We start from the raw sequence: 21428 nt of genomic DNA on the forward strand, positions 1-21428 counted from the left end.
ACACACACACACACACACACACACACACACACACACACACACACACACACACACACACACACACACACACACACACACACACACACACACACACACACACACACACACACACACACACACACACACACACACACACACAAGGGGGCTTGTAGGCATGCAAGGGGAGGTAGAGTGGCGGGCAGCTCCTTCATGGTGCGCCCCTCATGAGCAATTTGTAAAGGGGGCAGCAACTTGCTCAAGGGTGCCTCGGCAGTGCTCTGGAGGTGAGCTGACACCTCCCACTGTCAGCTCACCTCAGGGTATTTTTGGGTGGGAGCAGGAATCGAACTGCCGATCCATCATAGGACGACCCGCTCTACTGCGCGCTCTACCACTGAGCCACTGCCGCTCCTTTGTTTTTAAAATTTCTAAAACTGGGCCTGGTCAGTCACCAAATCTCAACCTGGACTCATATCAATGGTTGGCAGGAAATCTGGGGCCACTGATGAGCTGTGGGAAGCAGCCAGACATGAAAGGAACCGCACCAACGCAGTAAAGTGTAACAGGCTTTCAGACGATTGGTTTAAACAGATGCTTGCTGAAGAAAAACAAGGAAAAATCAACATTTTTGCTTATTTGACTTGTATTTACTAAAATAAAAGAGTAATCATAAAATTTTTATCAGTTGTTATTACCTTGTTCTTAGTCCAGGAGCGCAGATGCGTGCGAGAAGACAAACGAGAATAGACTAATGTACCAGAAAGAACCCCCGGGCTGAAGCTGCAAGAGCTTCAGACAGAATTTACATTCATACCTACTCACACACACACGCACACGCGCGCACACACACTTTAAGAGCAGCACGATGGTGACATGAGATCAGATCACTCACAAGTATTATTTCCCTCACAAAAGTCAGATTTGAATTAATTCCACAGGCAGATCTACGAAACACATAAAGGCTGTGAAGTTCACTGTGTGTGAGAACGAGTGTGTGACAAATGACGCAGCAGAGGAGTTGATGGGGAAGAATAGCCAGGCTCCCTTGAGACTGTTTAGAGAAGTGTGTTTGTCACGTTGAACCATTCCTCCCCTCAACTGGCACAGATACACACACACACACACACACACACACACATACCGGCAGACAGACACGTGCACATATGTGCCGTTGGAGATTTCCGCACTGGGAGCTGCAGTGCGTGCCATCTTTCTGTCACTGCTCAGATTCGGAGCTACCTTCGGAATACTGAGTGTGACTCAGGTCCTTTTAGATCAAGACAAATCCAGGCTGAGAAACTCGTGGCTCCTTCTGTTTTTGTGCCGGAGAGTGAACCCACACAGGCTTTAAGCGTTTGCTGGAAAGTGACAGCATGTTTGACATACACGGATAAATGACATGTCCAAAGAGACACATTACATTTGAAGCCAGGTCACGTAACACCGTGTTTCCTGTGTTTTATATGATGAGTTACATAAACTGTATTGTGATCTCGTGCCACATGAATGCTGTGATCAAATGAAGAGAAATTACAGCTGCATTCTTGTAACTTTGCAAAAATATTTTATCAAGTCACACTTCTTTCACCTCCTAAAATTTTCGCTGCTGATGGTACAAAATATTTCTGCATTAATGATGAAACAGTGCTGCGCTGCGGCAGGTGGAAAATAATTTCTTATGTGCTTTAAAAACTGTGTGAGCACGCCTCAGGTATTTTGTATGTTTTTGTGGTTTGTAAATTAATTCACCCGTATGATACTCAGTTCTGCTGAGAATGTGAAGACCTCGAGGGCTCTATTTTCTTGGCAGTAGAAAGTGTCACGACCACATGTTGGCATTTCTCTGATCTCAAAATGCAATTCATCTGACCTTTAGCGATGCTCGTGGCCAGAATTGGCGAGGAGAGGCAGAGGAGCCGTGAAGCTAAATTTGGTGTCAATTGCATCCATCAGTAAAATGAATGTTAATTTGTGACAGATATGCAAGTGCAGAACAACTCTAACCAGCTGTTCCATCAACGAAACCAGAGGCTGAACACGACACTTTACCATCAATGGCTGGTCGGGTTTACATCCAGCTTCAGCACTGACAGGTTGGATGCACAGCATCTGTACTTGCAGGAAGAGATAGTGCGATCGTCTTCAAACAAATGGCTGGCAGCAGCGAATGCCTGCTGAGAGCAGAGCAGTTACTGTTTGACTTCAAGCTTTACATTCATGAGCTTCGTTTCCAACATGGCCAGAGGTGGCGACTCAGGATGTCATGATATCAGACGATCGATACTATGGAAGAAAAAAACTGTTTTTTTAAATAAAATATCTTATTCACACATATTTTGTCCCTTTAAATAAATAAAAAATTACAGTAACCCTAAACAGCAAATTCAGTTTGACCTTGAATAGGGCATGCAGGGATTGATGATTATCGCACACACGTTGTGACATATTAGACATGTTGAAATGTTTAGCAGCAAATTGAAGGGGGCCGTCTTTGAATATTGGATATTCATCAGCAGAAAATGACTTCAGATGAGACACGAGATTCCCTTGTGCCTCATACATAAATGTGTCTCATGAGATGCTGTAGTTTATAGAATTTTCACAGTCATAACACCGTGACCTTCACAATAGTGGTTAATAGTGTAAATGATCCATCCTGATATCCCCAGTGATAACTTTATTCCTGTAAAATGTGACTGGCTTCTCGATTTGAGACACTGGATTCTAAGACCACACTGACTTGGTGTCTGTGACTGCAGTTATTCCTTAAATGCCTGAATGCTAACCAGCCAATTGGATCCCTTGTGTGTCTTGGTTATTACCCAGGTTGTATTCCTCACTTCAAACTGCCAAGCATGGAGCTGTGATTTATTCAGTTTTGTATTTCCACAGCAAACTGCTAATCAATGACTACAGTCACATTCTGTATATCAAAAGTTTTTATTTCCATTTCTGTGCTGACTTTTAATTTTGACCTGCTATAATTGGTTGAAGTTGTGAAGAAGTGGATTTAGTTGGGTGTTTTTCCACGCTAAAGCGTTTCTCCTCCAGTCCTCCTTCTGTCCAATAGATGCAGCAGACGTTTATGGACCCTAACATGGTGCAGTAATTGGTCCAGGCAGAGTTGAAATGTGTGCCTGTGTCAATAGCAGTGGTAATGAGGGTCCTAAATAGAGTCTTTAGTTTGTGTGATGACATTCAGGCCATTAGGGGTGACATGATCGATGATTCAAGCTTATTTACGACTGCTGGGGTTAATGAGTCGATGGCGGTGACACGCCTTACTAGATAGCAGTAACTCCTTTCTTTGTTTTGGGTCAGGGTTCCTGACCATTAATGACACAATTACAAGAGTGGAAGTGGAGTGTGGGGTGCAAAACACACATTTCCTTCTGTAGTACCGGCTCCACTTAATAGACTTGACTCGGCTTAGTTTTCTGCAGGCAGCTTTCCATTGTAGGTATGATACCTGATGGTAATGATGTTAAATGAGACACACACGCCTCTTGTGATTCCCTCATCAGCTGTTTAAGACAGACCAGCTTGGAATAGAAGGGGAGACAGCACTCAACAACAACTACCAGTAGCTTTTTGCTAATGGAGATAGAAAAATGCCAAGTCAAGCCAGTGCTTTCAAAATGAATTAGTGACCTCTAGTCATTCCTTTGCAAACTGCAAGCACAATGCTCCTCTGGAGCCGTCATGTAAAGTAAGATGAACTCATGCAAAGACGTTGCTGCAAATGAGAATCTTGTTATTCTGCTACAAGGCTGCAATGCAAAATGTAGGTACTTCATTTGCATTTCCAGATATGGTCTTCCATCTCCATGTTCCCTCTCCTGACTGTCAATTTTTTATCCTCCACTGTTTTTTTCACAGCAACTTCAAAGGAATGGAGGACAGCAGTCAGAGAACACAAACCTCCACCACAGCAGTTCTGTTTCTCCATTATGCCACATAACCTAAAGGCAACAGTCCCATGATGGTTTCACCCTCATAGTATGACTAATTCACCACGGACATATACCTCTACAATTCCCTACCTCATTTAAATTTGTCAATAACATTTTGACTCATCCTCTAAACAGACTAACAAACCAGCTGCAGTAGAAACTTCAACTCCTCAGTGGAGGTACTTAACGTTCTGTGAACCTGACATACAAAAATGGAGCACTTTAAATGTCCACTCTGGCTACATTCTATTGTCAAAGTCCCTTTATTTAATTATTTTATATATGCATCTGGAGCAGCTGTACCTGAGTGAGGAGCTGCCTGAGGGCTTGTGATGCCTCCTCCCTGAGTTCCTTCAGGCCCTTCTTCTGCGCTGCCTCCATTATCCGCATCAGGTCAACCTCCCTCTGCACGGCCGGACGGCCATGTAGCAGCAGCTGCAGGGGCCACAAACATGGGAGTTACAGGCATAGAAGAATATAATAAAAGAGAAAAGAGAGACGCAGAGGAAAGCATTAAGAAGTGACAAATATACGTTTAAAGTAAAATGATATTCCATTGGACCTGGAATTGATTCCCATTTAGGATGTATGAAAAGACTGAAGCGAACCACCTTAAATCTCCGAATTTTAGCGGTAGCTCATTATACACTGACCAGGGGCTCCTACTTCGAATTCAGTGTGTAATGAGCAAAAGTGCACAGAGCCAACGTATAAAAATGTCATTACTCAAGTGATGCAAAAACTTTGAGCAATGTTTTTATTACTTGAAGTAACTTCTGATTCTTCCTTTATAAAACATTCATTACTACTCAGAACCCAGCCTAGGAACTATTATAATTGATATGAGTATCTGTGGAAAAGCTCTTACTAGTGTGATAACTCTGAGGACAGCAGGATGCACGAGGCAACTCTCTTCTGAACTGAGGAGGCAGCGGAGAAGGAATCCAGTCCATGGCTGACACACCACATACTTTGCTATTCCATGGATACACCAGGCAAATGCCCAGAAGAGGACAGAAGACACAATTAATTAATTTAGCTCTATTTCTTCCAGTGAAATGCCATAAAACAGTTAAAGTCTCAAGTATCACCTAAAAGCCACATTATCAAGATGTATAGGGATGTAAAACTAGAAACGGAGAACTCACGCTTCAGCTTTAAAGATCACATAAAAAAAACAATGAGATACACATTCACACCCAGATTATCTAATGCTTTGGTAACTTGCACTCATTCCCAAGCTGCTCCTCTGTGTGGTACCTGTAGAGGGACTCCTCCTCTGAAGGAAACCCAGCAGGGAGCTCAGACAGTTGACTGAAGCTCTCAGCAACAGTTCGTGTTTCTGTGGAGAAAGAAACACAGTGGGATGAGACGTGAGAGTGATGTCGAGTATGCAATAAAAACGGAAGATCAAAACAACATCTTGTTGCTCTAACATGTCAGAGTCATGAAAAATGGGAAATGTGACATCTCCCTGTTTGCTATGATTTGGCAGAAATATACGTGAACACAACACAAAGAAAGACACTCACACACACCGATCAGCCACAACACAACTCACCAACGATTGGAGATGTAGCCATAAACAAACAGGAGAAGAAAGGAAAAGAGGAGAGAATGATGGAGAAAGGTTTTAATAATGCATGTCTCTCCCTTAGAGGTGGTGCTGGCAGTGAACATTGCAGTATCCAAAAATACTGAAGTAGGCCAGTCAACTATATATACAACAATGGAGAGGTACACCCTAATCCTGGGGCAGAGAGGTGATGAGAGAAGAAAGGATGGGTGAGGAGGATGAGCAGGAGAGAAAGAGAGAGAGAAAGGAGAGGAAGCTGAGAGTGAGGATGGATGAAAAGCATGAAGATGAGGAGACAGACATGAAAAGGGAGGTTAAAGTGAGAGCGAAGAGGAGAAAAAGGAAAGAAAGATTTGAGCGGGGTCAAAAAAGTGGAGGAGAGATATGTGTGAGGAGGCAAAGAGAGAAGAGGAGCTGTGGAGCTGCAGTATGGAGAACAGAGGGGAGAGGAGGCGAGTGGGGGAGCAGTTACTCATATCAGCAGCTGAGCAGCAGACGACAGAGCACTGAACCTCATAGCTGAAGCACTGCCACTGGTGTGGAACCAGAGGCTGCAGCTTTAGAACCAGATAAAAAAGAAATAAAGTAACACCCAACCATCCCACAGTTTGCATATTACACCCCAAATTGTCAAAATCAAGAATACAAATATCTCCTTTGTAAATATATCAGCGTTTTTAATTTCCTGTCACTACGAAGCATTGCTTAGCTTTAAAGAGGGCATCTGTAAGGCTTCCAATTAATCATATTATCACAATCAAATGATGCAGTAATGGACAGCGCGCTGGAAGAGCTGCATCTTGCATACAAATGAGCATTACAATGATCCCAGTGGCATCACACTTCATTAGCAAATGATTTTTCAAAGCTATTTGATTAACCTCCATTCACATCACAGGCTTCCTGGTTCACACCTTCACTTTCCTTTAAACATCATTTTGATTGCCACTCAATGCCAGTATATCAAGAGCATGCTGTTTGTTAAATTTATAATATTGTGTTTTCCCTTGTAGTGTATTTGTATCTCTCCTGACTTTGGAGTTGTAATGGCCTGCCGCACTGCAATGCCTCAGCAAAATGAATGCATCTGGATGACCTATGGAATCAAACTTCAATTTTACACTAATGTGACTAAAGTTACAGCTACACTTCTCAGGTCGTTTATCATCGTCAGAGTTCAAATGAGCAGCAGCAGCCGAAGAAAGCTCTTCCAAACAGTTTGAAAAATCAAGCTTCTTTGTGAACACAGCCTCAGATATCTGGAGGTTTAATGTGGATTGAAAATGCTTGCAATTATGGGATAAATTGTTCTTTGTGGAGGTTGACATGGTATCTACAATGAGCAGGAAGGTGGTTCATACAGTAAGGGGCAAGTCACTGACCCTAAGGGTCATTTCACAGGAGGAGATAAATTTTGATAACTCCTCCAGGAGGCCATGAGGTAAAATGTAAATGTGTTGTTGGGATGAATTTGAACAGGTATAAAATACGAAATGCTGTTACAATTGTCAGAATAAAACTCACACACACACACACATGTACACACACACAAACACACACAGAATCCCTAAAGTACAAAAACCTGCAAAAGAAGTCCACTGAGAGCAACTGAGAGACACTGGGCCCCCCTGGAACCGAGTGGGTACAAGGCACCGTCTTCAATTCCCAGGGGTCTGTGTCCAATTAAGCCAGGACTGGTGCTGATACACACCACGGGTGACACCAGGTCACCATTCAGTACAGCCTGCAGCAGCCTCAGGTAGCTGGCTGAAAAGGAGGGAGATACCAAAATAAATTAGGAGGAAAAGGAATGCTTAATCACACAAGTGGGACAGTGGAACATAACAAATTCATGAGGGGGACAAGGCCACAGGAGAAACAGGTGCATGTGTGAAGTGAAATGAATGAGTGGGCGTATAGTGTGGGATCTGAAAGCCTAGAATCATAAAAGAAAGGGTAGATAGGAAGAGTGAAGAGAATTTAAAGCATATTTTTACTGAGATGTGAACGAAAGAAAGGCAAAGAGATAAACATGTCAGTGCCAAGTGCACAGAGCGTGAGAGGCAGTGAGTCGTGTGCTGAAGGAAGGTCAGCGAGTCTAACAGATCAAAATATTGATGAAGACAAATTATGAAGACACAAATTATAGAAAAAGCAATGAAAAACACACCGGGATCAAAACGGAGAACAGCCAGACTTCTAAACTGTACTTAAACCATTCGCACTGACATTAGTGCTGTCTGAGGGAGGGAGGACTTAGTTAAAGGCGAGGAGACAGGAAAAGACCTAGCAGAGATAGACAAAGAGAGAGGGAGGGATGAAAAAAGAAAAACTGAAAGGAGATAAAGGAAAAGGGAAAAAAGAAGGGATTGAAGAGAGAATGAGAGATAAAGGGATTGGTAAAAGGAGTCAATACATCACAACATCCCTGACAGGCCACTTATCCAGCTGACAGACAGGGATACAGCAGCGGTGGGGATGATCTTTCCCTGAGTACTGCAGTGGGATGTGGCCACTCAATGTAATGAAAGTGTGTTAAATCGATTGCCACGTTTTGGTCACCTCTTCTTTTTGACAAGCAGTCATTTAAGCTGTGTCAGAGTACATGTAAACCAAAGCGGGATTGAGCTGTCCCGAAACTGATGCAATAATGAGAGATGGCAGACAGTTTCCAAATGCTGGTTTGAGGTTTGTTCAATTCAAATAGCTTTTAGTGAGTCTGTGCTTGTGGTGGGAAGTGTAAAATGCTGTAACACTAAATTAAAGACTGAGGAAAGATTAAGAGAATACACTAAAGCTTGAAGAAAAACATGAAAGAAAAACAAGAAACAAATACATTAAGACATCCATGCAAGGCTCTGAAAATTCCCTTTAGTGTACACACTGTTCTGAGCATAGCATTTGCATTGCTGATGAATTGTGTTGGAAACTGCCATCAACAAGGAGACGAGTCTTTGAAAAATAATGATCAAATACAAGTGAGTTGGTTACCCAGCAAGAGACTGTCTGTGTTTCTTTTCTGAACCAGGAGACGCTGCACAGCAGAGTCCAGACTCCAACTGATGCTCTTAAAGACCTTAAAAACAGAGAAGGAAAAATAGCAAGATTAGAGCAAATATATCATTCCAAAGAAGAAAGTATTACCTTTGCAGTGTGAGAGGAGAACTTTGTTTCATACTACATACATACTATGATATGTAGCCAATGATAACCAGAACCAGATGATGCTTTGTATTCTGTGCCCACATCCCAATTCAAGTTCCAAGGTGCTGCATGTTTTGTCTTACCATTCGCTGTGTAAGGTTCTATAGTGACGTGGTGATAAGAGCTGAGTCGAGCTGAAGTGTGTACCTGAGCAGAGTGAAAACGCTGCAAGGTAATGAGGGAGGACAGGAGGAGATGGCCACAGCACAGCAGAGAAGAAGGAGGGCAAGTTGATGAAGAAAAGGATGGAGCAGTGGAGGATGACAGAACTCTCTGCAGCTGGTCCATCAGTCTACTGTTGGACAGCAGCATGGAGACAGCTAGGAAGGAAAAGGTATTATGTCATCACAGTTTGATGGGTTCTGCACACTGACATCAGTGTGTGTGTGTGTGTGTGTGTGTGTGTGTGTGTGTGTGTGTGTGTGTGTGTGTGTGTGTGTGTGTGTGTGTGTGTGTGTGTGTGTGTGTGTGTGTGTGTGTGTGTGTGGAATGCAAGGTGACATGCATTCCACATACTGTAGGTTTGTCACAATTATTACTTCATCACTTCTCTTTTTGAGCTAGCAGTAATTACTCTGCATAATCGAAATTCTTCATTCATCTGCATGAATGCAGCTGGATGGAACAGAAATGCCCCATTCTGACTGTCACCATTGAAGGCCACGCCGCTTTGAGTGTGGTTAAATGAGATGGTCTGGTCTGCAGCAGTGGAAGCGATAGGAGCATACCCGATAATTTTAATTAATCTTGTATTGTGTGTGTATCCTGTCATTATAGGACATCAAGTGCTCATTTGAGGAGGAGGACACAGCTTTAGGAAGAACAATCTGAATACCATGTGTCACATGATGGACCTTTCATGGTCCTGAGAAAGATATGGACCATATTTGACAGGGTGGTCAGAATGGGAGTGGTCCTGACTGGGACTTATTTAAAGAAACATCAGTCTGGTTTTAGGAAGAACTACAGTACTGTCTCTCTAGGCAGGGAAATAATCCTCCACTCAACTTTACTTCACCGTACTTTACTCATCAATCTTCCTCTCCTCACAGAATCCACAACCATTCCTAGTTGAACTACTTTCCTCCCTTCATTACAATACTTTCAGATCCCTCCACTTAGTTTTAACAACATCATTACTTGTACTATGATGACAGCATCTGCTTGTGCTTAGTCTGCTATGAACTGAGATTTACATTAGCCTTTAGCACCACCAACCGTATAATTGTATTGCATTTATTGTCCTGCATTCCATGGATCATTTAGTAGCAGAGCCAAACACCTCAGCACTGCTTGGGCACAGACTGGATTAAAGCAAACAGAAGAAGGAGAAGCTGGTAACTGCCCCACGCAAATCATCAAACCTGGACAGATGGCTGCATTTGCTGGTCCATCCAGGTAATGGGCTGTTATTAAAGCTCTCAGGCAGAAGTCTAAAAATATAAACATGACAGAGCCAATAACTGCCTCTTCTGTCTCTTCATGGGGTCCATTTGTGTTATTAAACTGCAATTAGACTTAATGGTGGGACAAAATGAAGAACAGTTAAATGCAAATGTCGGAATGACAGTTAATTCTCAGCTAAAATACCACAAAACCTGACAGTTTGACACACACACACACACACACACACACACACACACACACACACACACACACACACACACACACACACACACACACACACACACACACACACACACACACACACACACACACACACACACACACACACACACACACACAATGAAGATACTGATGACGATATTATTGTACAGTTTCTTACCAGTCCTGACCAGCAGGTTCATCTAATTCTCAGCAAATCAGTTGATTGTTGACCATTTCAATGTTTACAATAATCACTTGTTTTATAATGAAATCATGACTAAACGCTGCCATGCCAAAAAAAATTAATGTCTTTACAGTGAGCACAAGAATCTATTACAACATGCAGGACATGTCAGCAGCCTGTGCATCAAAATGTAAGCAGGGCACAGGTTGTGTGCTTATTATTTCCTTTGCCTCTTGATAATACATTATTCTCCAGGTCAGCAGAAGGTGAAGCAGAGTAAAATCTGTACCAGAAAGATGGAGAGTAAATGAAAGAAGAGAAAAGTGTGTCTCACCTCTGTCAGTGCAATGAACAGGGGACAGAGTCAGGCAGCAGTACAGGTAGCTGAGGGCAGACAGCAAGCTCTCTGTGCTGGTCGGCTTCAACCTCCCTGCTATATTACTCACTGACACAAACACACACATTCAGATCTGATGGCTGTCCTCTCTCACATTTCAACTGCACTGATCTCAAATGCATGCATTAAACATTTCATTCCAGACAAATAGAGGTGCAATATGAGAGACAGATAAAATGAAACACGTTGGGCTTTGCCACTTTGCTGCCTGTCACGTCAGGTCTCCCACAGGACAGCTGAGGCTGAATTAATCTGATCTACCGATGAAAAAATTGTCATAGAACTACTAACAGAGAATGAGGTTCCATAAGTGATAACAAGGAAACAGTGGCATTGTTATTAAAGAAAAAAGAAAAAAGATAGACCAAAGACTAAATAAAAAAGAAACAAGTTATAATTTCCCAGAAATGGAGTGCAAAACAGGAGAGAATACAGGTGAACGACGACGAGAAAAGAGATGTCTTAGTGCCACTATGACATGTATATGTGTGCGTAATGTAGCATGCAAATCCTCCCCCTGACAACGTTTGTGTGTCTACATTTAAATGACTCTGATTCTAATATGGGACATTTGTTGGACTATGTAGATACATATCAACACTCTATAGGAACTATATGCCTATATGGGTAATGTGAAAGAGACATACTATAATCAAATGGTCTAGCAGTAGCTTTCTATCTCACCATGGTAAAATAGTTTGAAGTGCACTCCGTCCATCTTAATGTAGGAGGAAGCTGAAGGCGGCTCATTGGCCTGTGTCACACAAAGCAGCTTCAGCACCAGAGGGAGTGAGTCCACTTCTGAAAAAAGATGGACACATGGACAAAAAGAAACGTGAAAACAATGCAAGGGGTACAGAGTGGGTGTGAGTAATAAGGAAGTGGTGTAGCTAAAAGATTCACTACTGAGTCAGTCTGAGCCTAGATGTTGACAGAAGTTAGAGGGCAAAGGCGAAACTGGCACTCTTCAAAATTAAGTGATCAATGAGAAGGATATAGTCCACTCTTCTATGATTGGAATTCTTCAAATTTAATCACTAAATGTTTGGTAATTTAGCTCAGAATGTTACTGTTACTGAAACCTCATCATGAATCTGGATGCTCAGATCAGTTTACATGAAAATCTGCACATACACAAGGAAAAAAAGGGGGATGCCTTTTCCCTTGAATAGCTGTCTGCAGCAAAGAAACCAAATGGGTCAGCGAGTGTGAGAAGAAAACTTTACATGTTTAATCACTATCAACACTGAATTTGAAGATGAACAGCACAATTCCACTAAAGACCAAATGCCCTGTCTCACCATGTTAATGAAAGTTTAAAAAAAACCCATTATGTATCCGTCCAGCGATTCAGAGCTGCTGCAAACAGCACAGTATAAATATGATGATTTTTACCCACAAACCACAAACTGAAAACATTGTCAAGCTCTGAAGCCAGAGAAAAAGAGAAGAGACAGAATGACAAAAAGGATGATGTAGAAGGAGAAAGGGTGATAGATCTCCAACCTGGACATGTATCTACAAATATCATCCTATCCTATAGTGCATTATAATAAAATGTCTCCCTTTCCAAAATGCCATAGCATTCAAAGGAAATATAAAGCATATTAATTAATGCAAATTACAGTGGGCTGAACTGTAACATATGCACAGATAACAGCCTGTAATCCCCACGGGTCATGGGATGAGCCGGAAGCAAGCAGAGGATAACGGCAGTAACAGTTTCTGACTCCCCAGCTTGCACACCGGTGTTTTGCTCTTAAACTGTGCTCATTACTCCGGTCAAATATACATACATAAAAACACCATCTGGTACTCTTTTTCTCATTAAAGCCCCAGATATGCATGCACATAATGGACTGTATGTCTGGGAGGTGAACCTATTAAATCTGGACTTGTTCAAGTGCTTCTTCAGTATTTGGAAATGATATTAAATTTGACCAGAGAGAACACCCAATATATTTCAATGAACAATGCAAATAAAGTACATTTACTTCAAATCAGGATTCAGAGCAGCATTTCTGAAGCGTTTTTCAATCGTTGAAGCATCAAAACATACGCCATATTTAAAAAGTACTCAAAAACCTGCCCTCTGCACTTTGTGACTGTCTCCATGATATCAAACTGGTTCAAAGCCATGTCACGAAATTTATTTTTTATGTGAAATCTTCTTTGATGTCTGCCAGTCTTGCAAAACGAACTGAACCATAAAAGGTCACCTGCTTATTCAAAGTGCTCAAACACTCAAATAAAAAATAGCCATTAAATTCTCTAGTTGAGAATTTGTAGTGGCTGAGACATAAGGTCAGGTGGTGCCCCGGTGTTTGAATGTTCACAGCACAAGAGAAACATGACAAGCCTACCCTGCACCCCAAAGCAGAACCGGACTATGGGTTAAATTTTGAAGCCCCATTTTTGTTTTTTAGATTGAGGTTCATGGAGGTGGTTGATAATATCGGCCAACTATGTGAGTTTTGCACTCCACTGATTTTTTGCAATTTACTCTGCATAAGCAGAAAATTTCTTCTGTCAGGACTTTAATAATTTCCTGTCTCAATTTTTATACTTGGCCTGAAATTTCTCCCCATGACAGTCAACAAACTCTCATGTTTTGCACAATGATGTTTTGGCATCATTTATGCATGTAGTGACTCATAATAACACGTAGAGAATGGCATGGCTAGGTTTTTATTAATACTGTTATTTATATATAATTTACCTAGTGATCCATCTATACTTTATCTATACTGATATTTATCTATGCTATTTTTGATGCTTCTGACATCATGTCTGATGAAGGTGATATGATCAAGGTGCTAGAGAGGCTGGTCGTGTTCACACTGTCCGCCAACAACTTGCCATTGTGGGGAATCAACAAGAAGGATAATACAGTGCTGGTGGATGGGTTTGTGGATTGGGTGGGATGAGATAAATTGTTTCTCAATGTGGATAAGATCGGAGAGATGGTGATCATCTTCAAGAAGTAGAGGACGGCTACCCAGCCTCTTTCTGTGGGAGGAAGTGAAGAAAGTTGAAATTGAACTGAAAGTCCAAAGCTTCGAAAAGAAGGGAACACAGTCATGCTCATGTCCTTCAGTGTGTACTCTACAAGGGTCTGTTTGCTGTGGCCTGCTGGGGGAGCAGCACGGAAGCACTTACAGCAACAGAATCAATAAACTGATCAGAAAAGACAAACAGAGAAGCTCTTTCTCCAAAGGACTCATGCAGCTCCACCGTCCATCAAATCACCTCCATCAGAAACAGTTTAACATGAAAAACCACACATTGCATCTTCATGGACCGTTTACACCAGATGTCCATACTTTCTATAACATACATGGCTGTACAGTGTTCATTACTTACGCTTCCCATGTAAACATATTCATCTTCTGTGACACTGTTTACTTTTTGTTATTATTCTTTAATCTTCTTGTTATTATTTTTATATTTTTTTACTTATGGAGGGTATTGTGTGTTGTACTTTCATGTGTTACTGCAACATCATAACTACCCAGTTTGGGAAATTATATTGTCAGAGAAATAAAGAAAAAAAGGAGAAATAAAGACAAAACAAAAAGACGTGAATAGCGATTGGTTGGTAACTAGTCCTATGGACTGATGATTTCCCTACAGTATAAAATATCAACATTGGCAATACAAAATTAATTACCTGGTTGACAGGGCAGCTCACATAACTTGAGAGTACAAACAACCCAGAGCCAGACAAAAATCAAGTTTGGACAGCCTTGGAGCTGTAGAGCTCATCATTAGAGGAATTCCTTGACTGCTATATTCTCACAATTCTCTCAACAATTCTCACACAAGTATATTTCTATATACGTATAGTGCATGTGAGTGCTATCATGACTGGAGTTTACAGAAGTGAAGACAAGTTTATATTTCCAGTCATGCCGGAGGCTGCAACGAGGATGTACTAGAATGTGCTTTGCTACAGTAGTCAGAGATGCTGTGTATTTTCAGGATCATTAAATGCTATAAGTTAATAATGTTAATCTGTTTATATGCAGGGTGGCACGGTGGCGCAGTGGGTAGTGCTGTTGCCGCACAACACGGTGGGTCTGGGTTTGAGTCCCGCAATGTGCGGATTTTACATGCTCACCCCGTTTCTGCGTGAGTTCTCTCCGGGTTCTCCGGCTTCCTCCCACCTCCAAAAACATGCGCTTCAGGTTAATTGGCCGGTCCCAAATTGCCCGTAGGAGTGAGTGTGTGTGTGCGTGGTTGTTTGTCTTTGTATGTGGCGCCGCGGCACACTGCCGTCGTGCCCGGAGTGTCCCCCGCCTCACGCCCTATGCCAGCTGGAATAGGCTCCAGCTTCCCATGACCTGCTACGGCGGATGAAGCGGAAGAAAATGAATGAATGAATGTTTACATGCAACAACCATCTTGGGATTCAGTTATTCCCTCAACATGAGCATCTTGCCCTTTCTGCCATTATTACTGGAGTGGAGAGCACAGACTGAATGTTTGGATTTTGAAAATGGATGCTTTCATCACATGAATCCTATTTTTCTGTCTCCCTTTTGGTCAATGTAGTACCAACCACCCATAACTAAACATGTATAAATGAAAGCTGTCATAGGGACTGACATGAAGGAAATTTATTAAAAAAGAAGCAGTAGAGATACATATCTATATGATTTAAATCATAAGTATTAATGATCTAATAAATGTTATACATTATAAAGTAAATAATGTATAACATTATATACTTGTCAGTTGACACTAAATCAACAAATACTCCATGTGGGAGAGTCATCCAGACAAAGTCTCTTGCTTACCACTGTCTGGTCCGACACCAGATGTTAGTTTTACCTAAGGATTAATGGATCTTTCTCTCAAACATTAATCAGAAGTGACAGCGCTCTGGAAACTGTTTTGCCAGTTTAATCTCACTGCAACAAAGTTTTAAGAGAGACTTTGTAATTACACTTCAGTTTGCCTGTCAGAGCAGTTAAAAGACATAGCACCACAACATGCTATTGTAGAAAGATAATTCAAGCTTTCTCACTGAGTGTCTGATGGGCTGTAGCTAAAAAATAAGCTAATTCGAATGTGATGCTCCGTTTGTTTACAATATATTAATCATCTGTCAATTGCACGTTGGATAGTTGTGTTTTTAATCATCTTCTACAAGTTGGGACAACAGCAGAAAAGCTCAAACTCTCGCAGTGATTTAACTATTTCCAATGCGTGTTAACTACTAGCTGTTCAATTAATTTATTACTCCATTTGATTAACTATTATTTTAAATAAATTTAAATTATTTTTGTGGTATTGAGTAAAGCTCAACTTGTCTTAATGCGAAAATAGCCAAGACACTTTAAATTTTTTCTTTTATAATGAGGGTTGAACTTGAACGGCCTTAAGAACCAACAGACAGAAGGTTCTGCCAGAGCTGAGGGTATTTATAGACAAAGCGATGCTGGTATTCTTTCAAATTTGCCCAACAAGAGAGAATAATTATACTACGTGCCTTGCATCATGTTCCAATCTATAATCATAATTTTATTGTTGTTTTATAGCTATGTCTATACAATTATCTTTTTTTCTCCATTTTTAAAAATCCCCTTCATAATCATGTTATATCTAAATACATCAAAGCATTGCAGTCGAGGATAGATTAATTTTAAAATACCTGACAATTTTAAACAAATTATACCTACATCTGAATTTTAAAAAATGAATGATGGATTCTCAGTTTATTATTTGTGAAAGTGGCACATCTCTATATATTAATACATGAAAGTTGACAGAAACAGATTTCAACATCACAGACTATAAAAAGTTTCAGTGTTATTTAATTCCTTGTCAGATTTCCCGTTGCTGGGATGAATGCACGCTGTAAAAACCCACCATCAGCGTTTTCCTTTTACCCACCAGGGATGTGCTTGGGAGAGAGAATGAAAACCAAAAACTAAAATGAAGCCCCCTGAAAACGTAAGAGACCGTTAAAATGCTCTTTTCATTAAATGATATGCATATAAAAAATACTCACAGATTAGGCAAGACAAAATGAAACACCAATTCAACTGATACGGTGTGCATTATTAAGGTGAACTGGTGTCTGAGGTATTAAAAAATCGGAACAATAAACCTTGTGCTGTTTCTAAAGTGACCTAAACCCAGCATTCCTTCAGCAAAATAACTTTTGCGTCAATCAGCAGAGACAGCTGTCTGAGCCTTAACAGTGACGGTGTGACGGCTGCTGATGCTGTTTGTTTATGGAGCTGACATTTAATTAAGTCGCTCTTTCAGTATTTGCTGTAAGATGATAATAAACTGTCAGGGTGAATTTGTTGTATTATCAGTGTGTGTGTGTGTGTGTGTGTGTGTGTGTGTGTGTGTGTGTGTGTGTGTGTATGTGTGTGTCTATGTTTGTGTGTGTGTGTGTGTGTACGTGCATATACGTTATCTGAGTTAGCTTGTAGTGAGCATTATTTCATTAAAAGTTAACATTAGCCATAAAGTTTTAAGCTGTAAGTCTGAAGAACAAACACACCCAGGAAGGAAACATGGAAGTTCCTGCAGCACAACGCTTAAGGTCAGTGAAGTAAGCAACAGCCTTTACATCTATCTATCTTGAAAGACTGTACTTGGATTTTAATGAGATATAGCTGGCAATCAATCTTAATCAGTTATCAATCTTGATGTGTGAGCATGATTGGTGACTTTCCTCCTCTGGTGTGAATGTGTAGATGTGATGGTTTCTGTCATCTTTAGGAAGTTATTAACATAGTAATTTAAATTTAAATTCACAACAAATCTCTGCGTTGGTCTATGCAGGCGTTTGTAAAATGGTGTTTGATTCTACACTGATGTGATCGGCTCCAACAAAAGAGAAGGCAGGGTTCAGTCTATTTAAAGAATGCCCTGTTGAAAGTTATGATCAAACATAATATATTCAAAACTCCCTGACTGAGGCGCATTAATTCAAAATGAAAGAATCCATTAGCGCTTCATCACTGTGCTCCAGGTGCATAAAGCTGTCATTAACTATTAATGCTGTGTGATTCATCTCTGCATTTCATATACATTGCTTGTAATACTGTCAATTCAAAATGTAATCGTCACTCCATGACGCTTACCTGATGAAAACATTACTTGACTGATTCTGAAAGTCAACAGAATCTTGGATTTTAACAATATATTAGCTTCGAATGCTTTTAAACAAACTCAAGCCACAGGCTGGTTGCTTTGGAGATGCTAAAAGAAAGTTCTATACTTCCCTAAATTCAGTGAGTGAGTTCAGGTGTTTTACCCTGTGCAGCATGTCCTGGTCCAAACCCATTGTCCATGTCCTCCATGCTAAGCCTCTGTAATGCTTGGAGCAGGGCTGGCTGAAGATTGGTGCATAAATCAACATCAAAGTTTCTCTTGCCACGCAAAAGAACCTCCAGCACATGCAGTGCTTGGCTTGCTAGGGGTGCCTCCCTGGTGCAAACAATATCCTGTGATCATACAGACAGTGTGAAACACACATAGGCAGACATGGAGATAAATACATTCATCTTTACTGAGAACAGCCAAACAAGTAAAAACAACATATTTTCAAAGATCCAAGCTTAATGTCTTAGGCCGAACAAGTAGTCCTAACTGACAGTGGAATAATGTACCTCAAGATCCATTTCATATTTATCTTTACTGTAATGTGACTGACTTCTACACTCTAAGCTGACTAGTGGCTCTGGTTCTCACCAGGAGGGTCATTGTGACGGATGGATGCTTCTCTATCAGAGTCAGTAGCTCCTTCGTCTCTCTGTCCAATTTGTCTGTCCCGGTTTCTCTCCTCTCTCCCCTCTCCTGTATGGATACCTGCACCTTTTAATTCATCTTAGTTTTTAATTGGTTGACATGCAAGAAAAATAAATACATGCAATCCAGGCTGTTAATCAGTAGAACATGAGTCTGAGATAAAGTGAAATAATTGCCGTAGTACCTTGATCTGCCCTGTATCAGTGTATTGTGCTGGTTTGGTCAACCAAAGTTCCAAGACTAGAGATCCATATTTCTCTGCTAACGCTGGATAGCGAAAAATGAAGTGGAGGATGGCAGGATGGTGAATGTAGAGCGAAGAGAAGCTTTGGCAGGAAGAGAGAACCTTGCTGACGCAATTGAAAGGACCCTTGAGTAGGTTGAAGAAAAGCAACAGAAAAAGATGAACATATGCACATGCACACAACTTTAAAAAATGGTATGGATTTTTTTGTTAAATAACAACTTTTCTTCACAACATAATTGAGGCTGCTCTTTAATCCTCCTGAGGCAGAGCGTTTAGTCACAACAGGACATCTATTGTTGATTTCTTTTATTTACAGCCAACATAAAGTAGAAACTACGAATTATTTCCAAAGAAGCTACAGGACAAAATGTTACAATTCAAGCTGTTTTGAATAAAACAGTACAAAATATTAACAAATACATTACTATTGTGCCACTTTTTAAAAATGGATGGAATATGGCAGAATCAGCAGCAGCAGCAAATGGATTTATTACAATAACATGGATAAGAGTAACATGAGTGTTACTGGTTGTTGGTTTCCACAATCCATATGTCAATACTCTGTTTCTCTGTCTGCAATAACATCATCTGAACCCTTCCATCCGCCATACACTTTCCACCTTTCGGGTCACAGGTGTTGCTGAACCCTATCCCAGCATGCTACAGGCGAGACGTGGGGTACACGCCAGACGTATCACCAGCTCGTCGCAAGGACGCACATAGACAAAGAATAATACCTACGGGAAATTTGGAGTCACCTAAATTGGATATTTTTGGAGGTGGTAGAAAGCTGGAGAACCCAGAGAGAGAACTCACACAAAGACCGGGGAAATATATAAACTCTGCACAGAAAGGAATATCTGAACTCTTCATCGGGTTAAATAAATGTTGCATGTAATCTGAGCATCCCTTGTCATACAGTTAGCACAAATGATTCAATAAAACACAAATATCAAAAATTGAAGAAGTCTACTAGCCTCAGTTTTAAACATCATACTTTTCTCACCAATCTAAGATGAGAGTGTTTACTGAAAAGCATAAAACAACTATGTATACCTTGATTATATCTATTGCAATAACTTTGTAATTAGAGCAGTGTGTTTTGATTTCATTTCAGTGAAGTAGTGGGAGTTACCCCCTCCAGGTCAGGGCTCTTGTCCTGTGTCATCGCCAGCAGGTAGAGGGCAGAGCGGAGTACAGAGCGAGGGAGGAAGCAGTTGCCCTGCTCCTGCACTGAATGCAGCAATCGCACCACGCTGGAAAACACCACGTGGTCTGGAAGGAGCCTGGATCAACATGCATACACCACAATGATGACTTCATTGACAAATGTATTTACTGAGGCCAAACATTTAGATTATTATGTATAAACACAAAGACACATAAAGCTGAATGTCACACACAGTACAGTACACATTGTGTTCAGAGAAATTGCACCAGGGGGCATGTTTATCTCAGAAAAATGCATTCTCTCTTTGTTAAATGAAAATACACACACAGAGATGCAAGATATAACAAAGTATGGACACATATTCATATTTGTTATTGGAGTACACTACAAACAGCGTCATTAAGGAGCACTAAGGACTGGTAATTCTGCCCCCAACAATGTTGTTGAGTTATGCTCAGTATGAAGAACCAGCAGATAATAAAAATAGGTTTGTAGAAATCTTACTATTTAACAGATATAACAGAGTGGTGATGATGAAGGATGAGATGAAGATGTTAAAACAGAATAGTAGTAGCAGCTTAAGTGATTAGATTGTGTATCAGAAAAACACCAACTACTAATAATTAAATATGTATTGGTTGAATTCATTCAACTAAATTAATGGCTCATTTGCTTGTGCAAGATTGTAAACTCAAAGCTTTTCACTTATTAAAATGAATTACTCAAATTCCCATTTCAATTCCCATTGTGAATTGTGAGCTCCATGTGATATAAGTCACCTGTCTCCTTGCTCCATAGCAAGGTGTAGTATTATCAGCAGGCAATACTGCGTGGCCCTCTGTCCTTTATATTCACACAGCTGGAACCCTGGAACCTCACACAGCCAAGAGGGCCAGTTGGAGAGACGAAAACACACAGAGGGAAGGTTGTGGAGCAGAAGATTCTCCACCTCCTCAACATCTGCAAGGAAGTGAAAGGAAATACAAAACAAACAGGAAGGGAAATGTTTTAATAATAAGTGCTGGGAAACAAGAACAGTTGAAAAAAAGAATGTTATAGGGAGCAGAGAGATGGATAAAAGATGTCAGTGACTTAAAAAAAAAGATAGGATGGAATAAACTTTAATGTAGCAGAAGTGGCCCTGAGGCCTCATTAACAAAGGAGCAATACTGAACATGTTTGTTTTCATGACTAAAGCCAAGATGGAGTTGAGGTTTCTGGGAAAAAAAAATTGTAACTGTGAAACGATTTCTACTTTACAAACTACTTTTCGCCCAAACACAAAGCCGATATCCATTATAAAGCTAGCCTTGGATGTGCTAGGGATTGAATAAAA

The 21428-nt window shown here is 40.8% G+C and overlaps 1 protein-coding gene across 1 annotated transcript in view; it reads right to left on the reverse strand.

The window, feature by feature from the left end:
* The window catches only part of LOC137610028 (meiosis inhibitor protein 1), a 48329-nt gene that overhangs the window by 3528 nt on the left and 23373 nt on the right, over positions 1-21428 (reverse strand). The window contains exons 18-30 of the mRNA XM_068337434.1: positions 20872-21052; positions 20057-20207; positions 18859-19044; positions 18618-18722; positions 18181-18370; positions 11586-11702; positions 10839-10949; positions 8860-9032; positions 8500-8584; positions 7091-7275; positions 5193-5274; positions 4801-4907; positions 4236-4367 (exon numbers count right to left, since the gene is read on the reverse strand). Of these exons, the coding sequence (XP_068193535.1) occupies positions 4236-4367; positions 4801-4907; positions 5193-5274; positions 7091-7275; positions 8500-8584; positions 8860-9032; positions 10839-10949; positions 11586-11702; positions 18181-18370; positions 18618-18722; positions 18859-19044; positions 20057-20207; positions 20872-21052 (1805 nt within the window). The remainder of the gene's footprint in view (positions 1-4235; positions 4368-4800; positions 4908-5192; positions 5275-7090; positions 7276-8499; positions 8585-8859; positions 9033-10838; positions 10950-11585; positions 11703-18180; positions 18371-18617; positions 18723-18858; positions 19045-20056; positions 20208-20871; positions 21053-21428) is intronic.

This window comes from Antennarius striatus, chromosome 16 (assembly GCF_040054535.1).
Source record: "Antennarius striatus isolate MH-2024 chromosome 16, ASM4005453v1, whole genome shotgun sequence".
Taxonomy (NCBI): Eukaryota; Metazoa; Chordata; class Actinopteri; order Lophiiformes; family Antennariidae; genus Antennarius; species Antennarius striatus.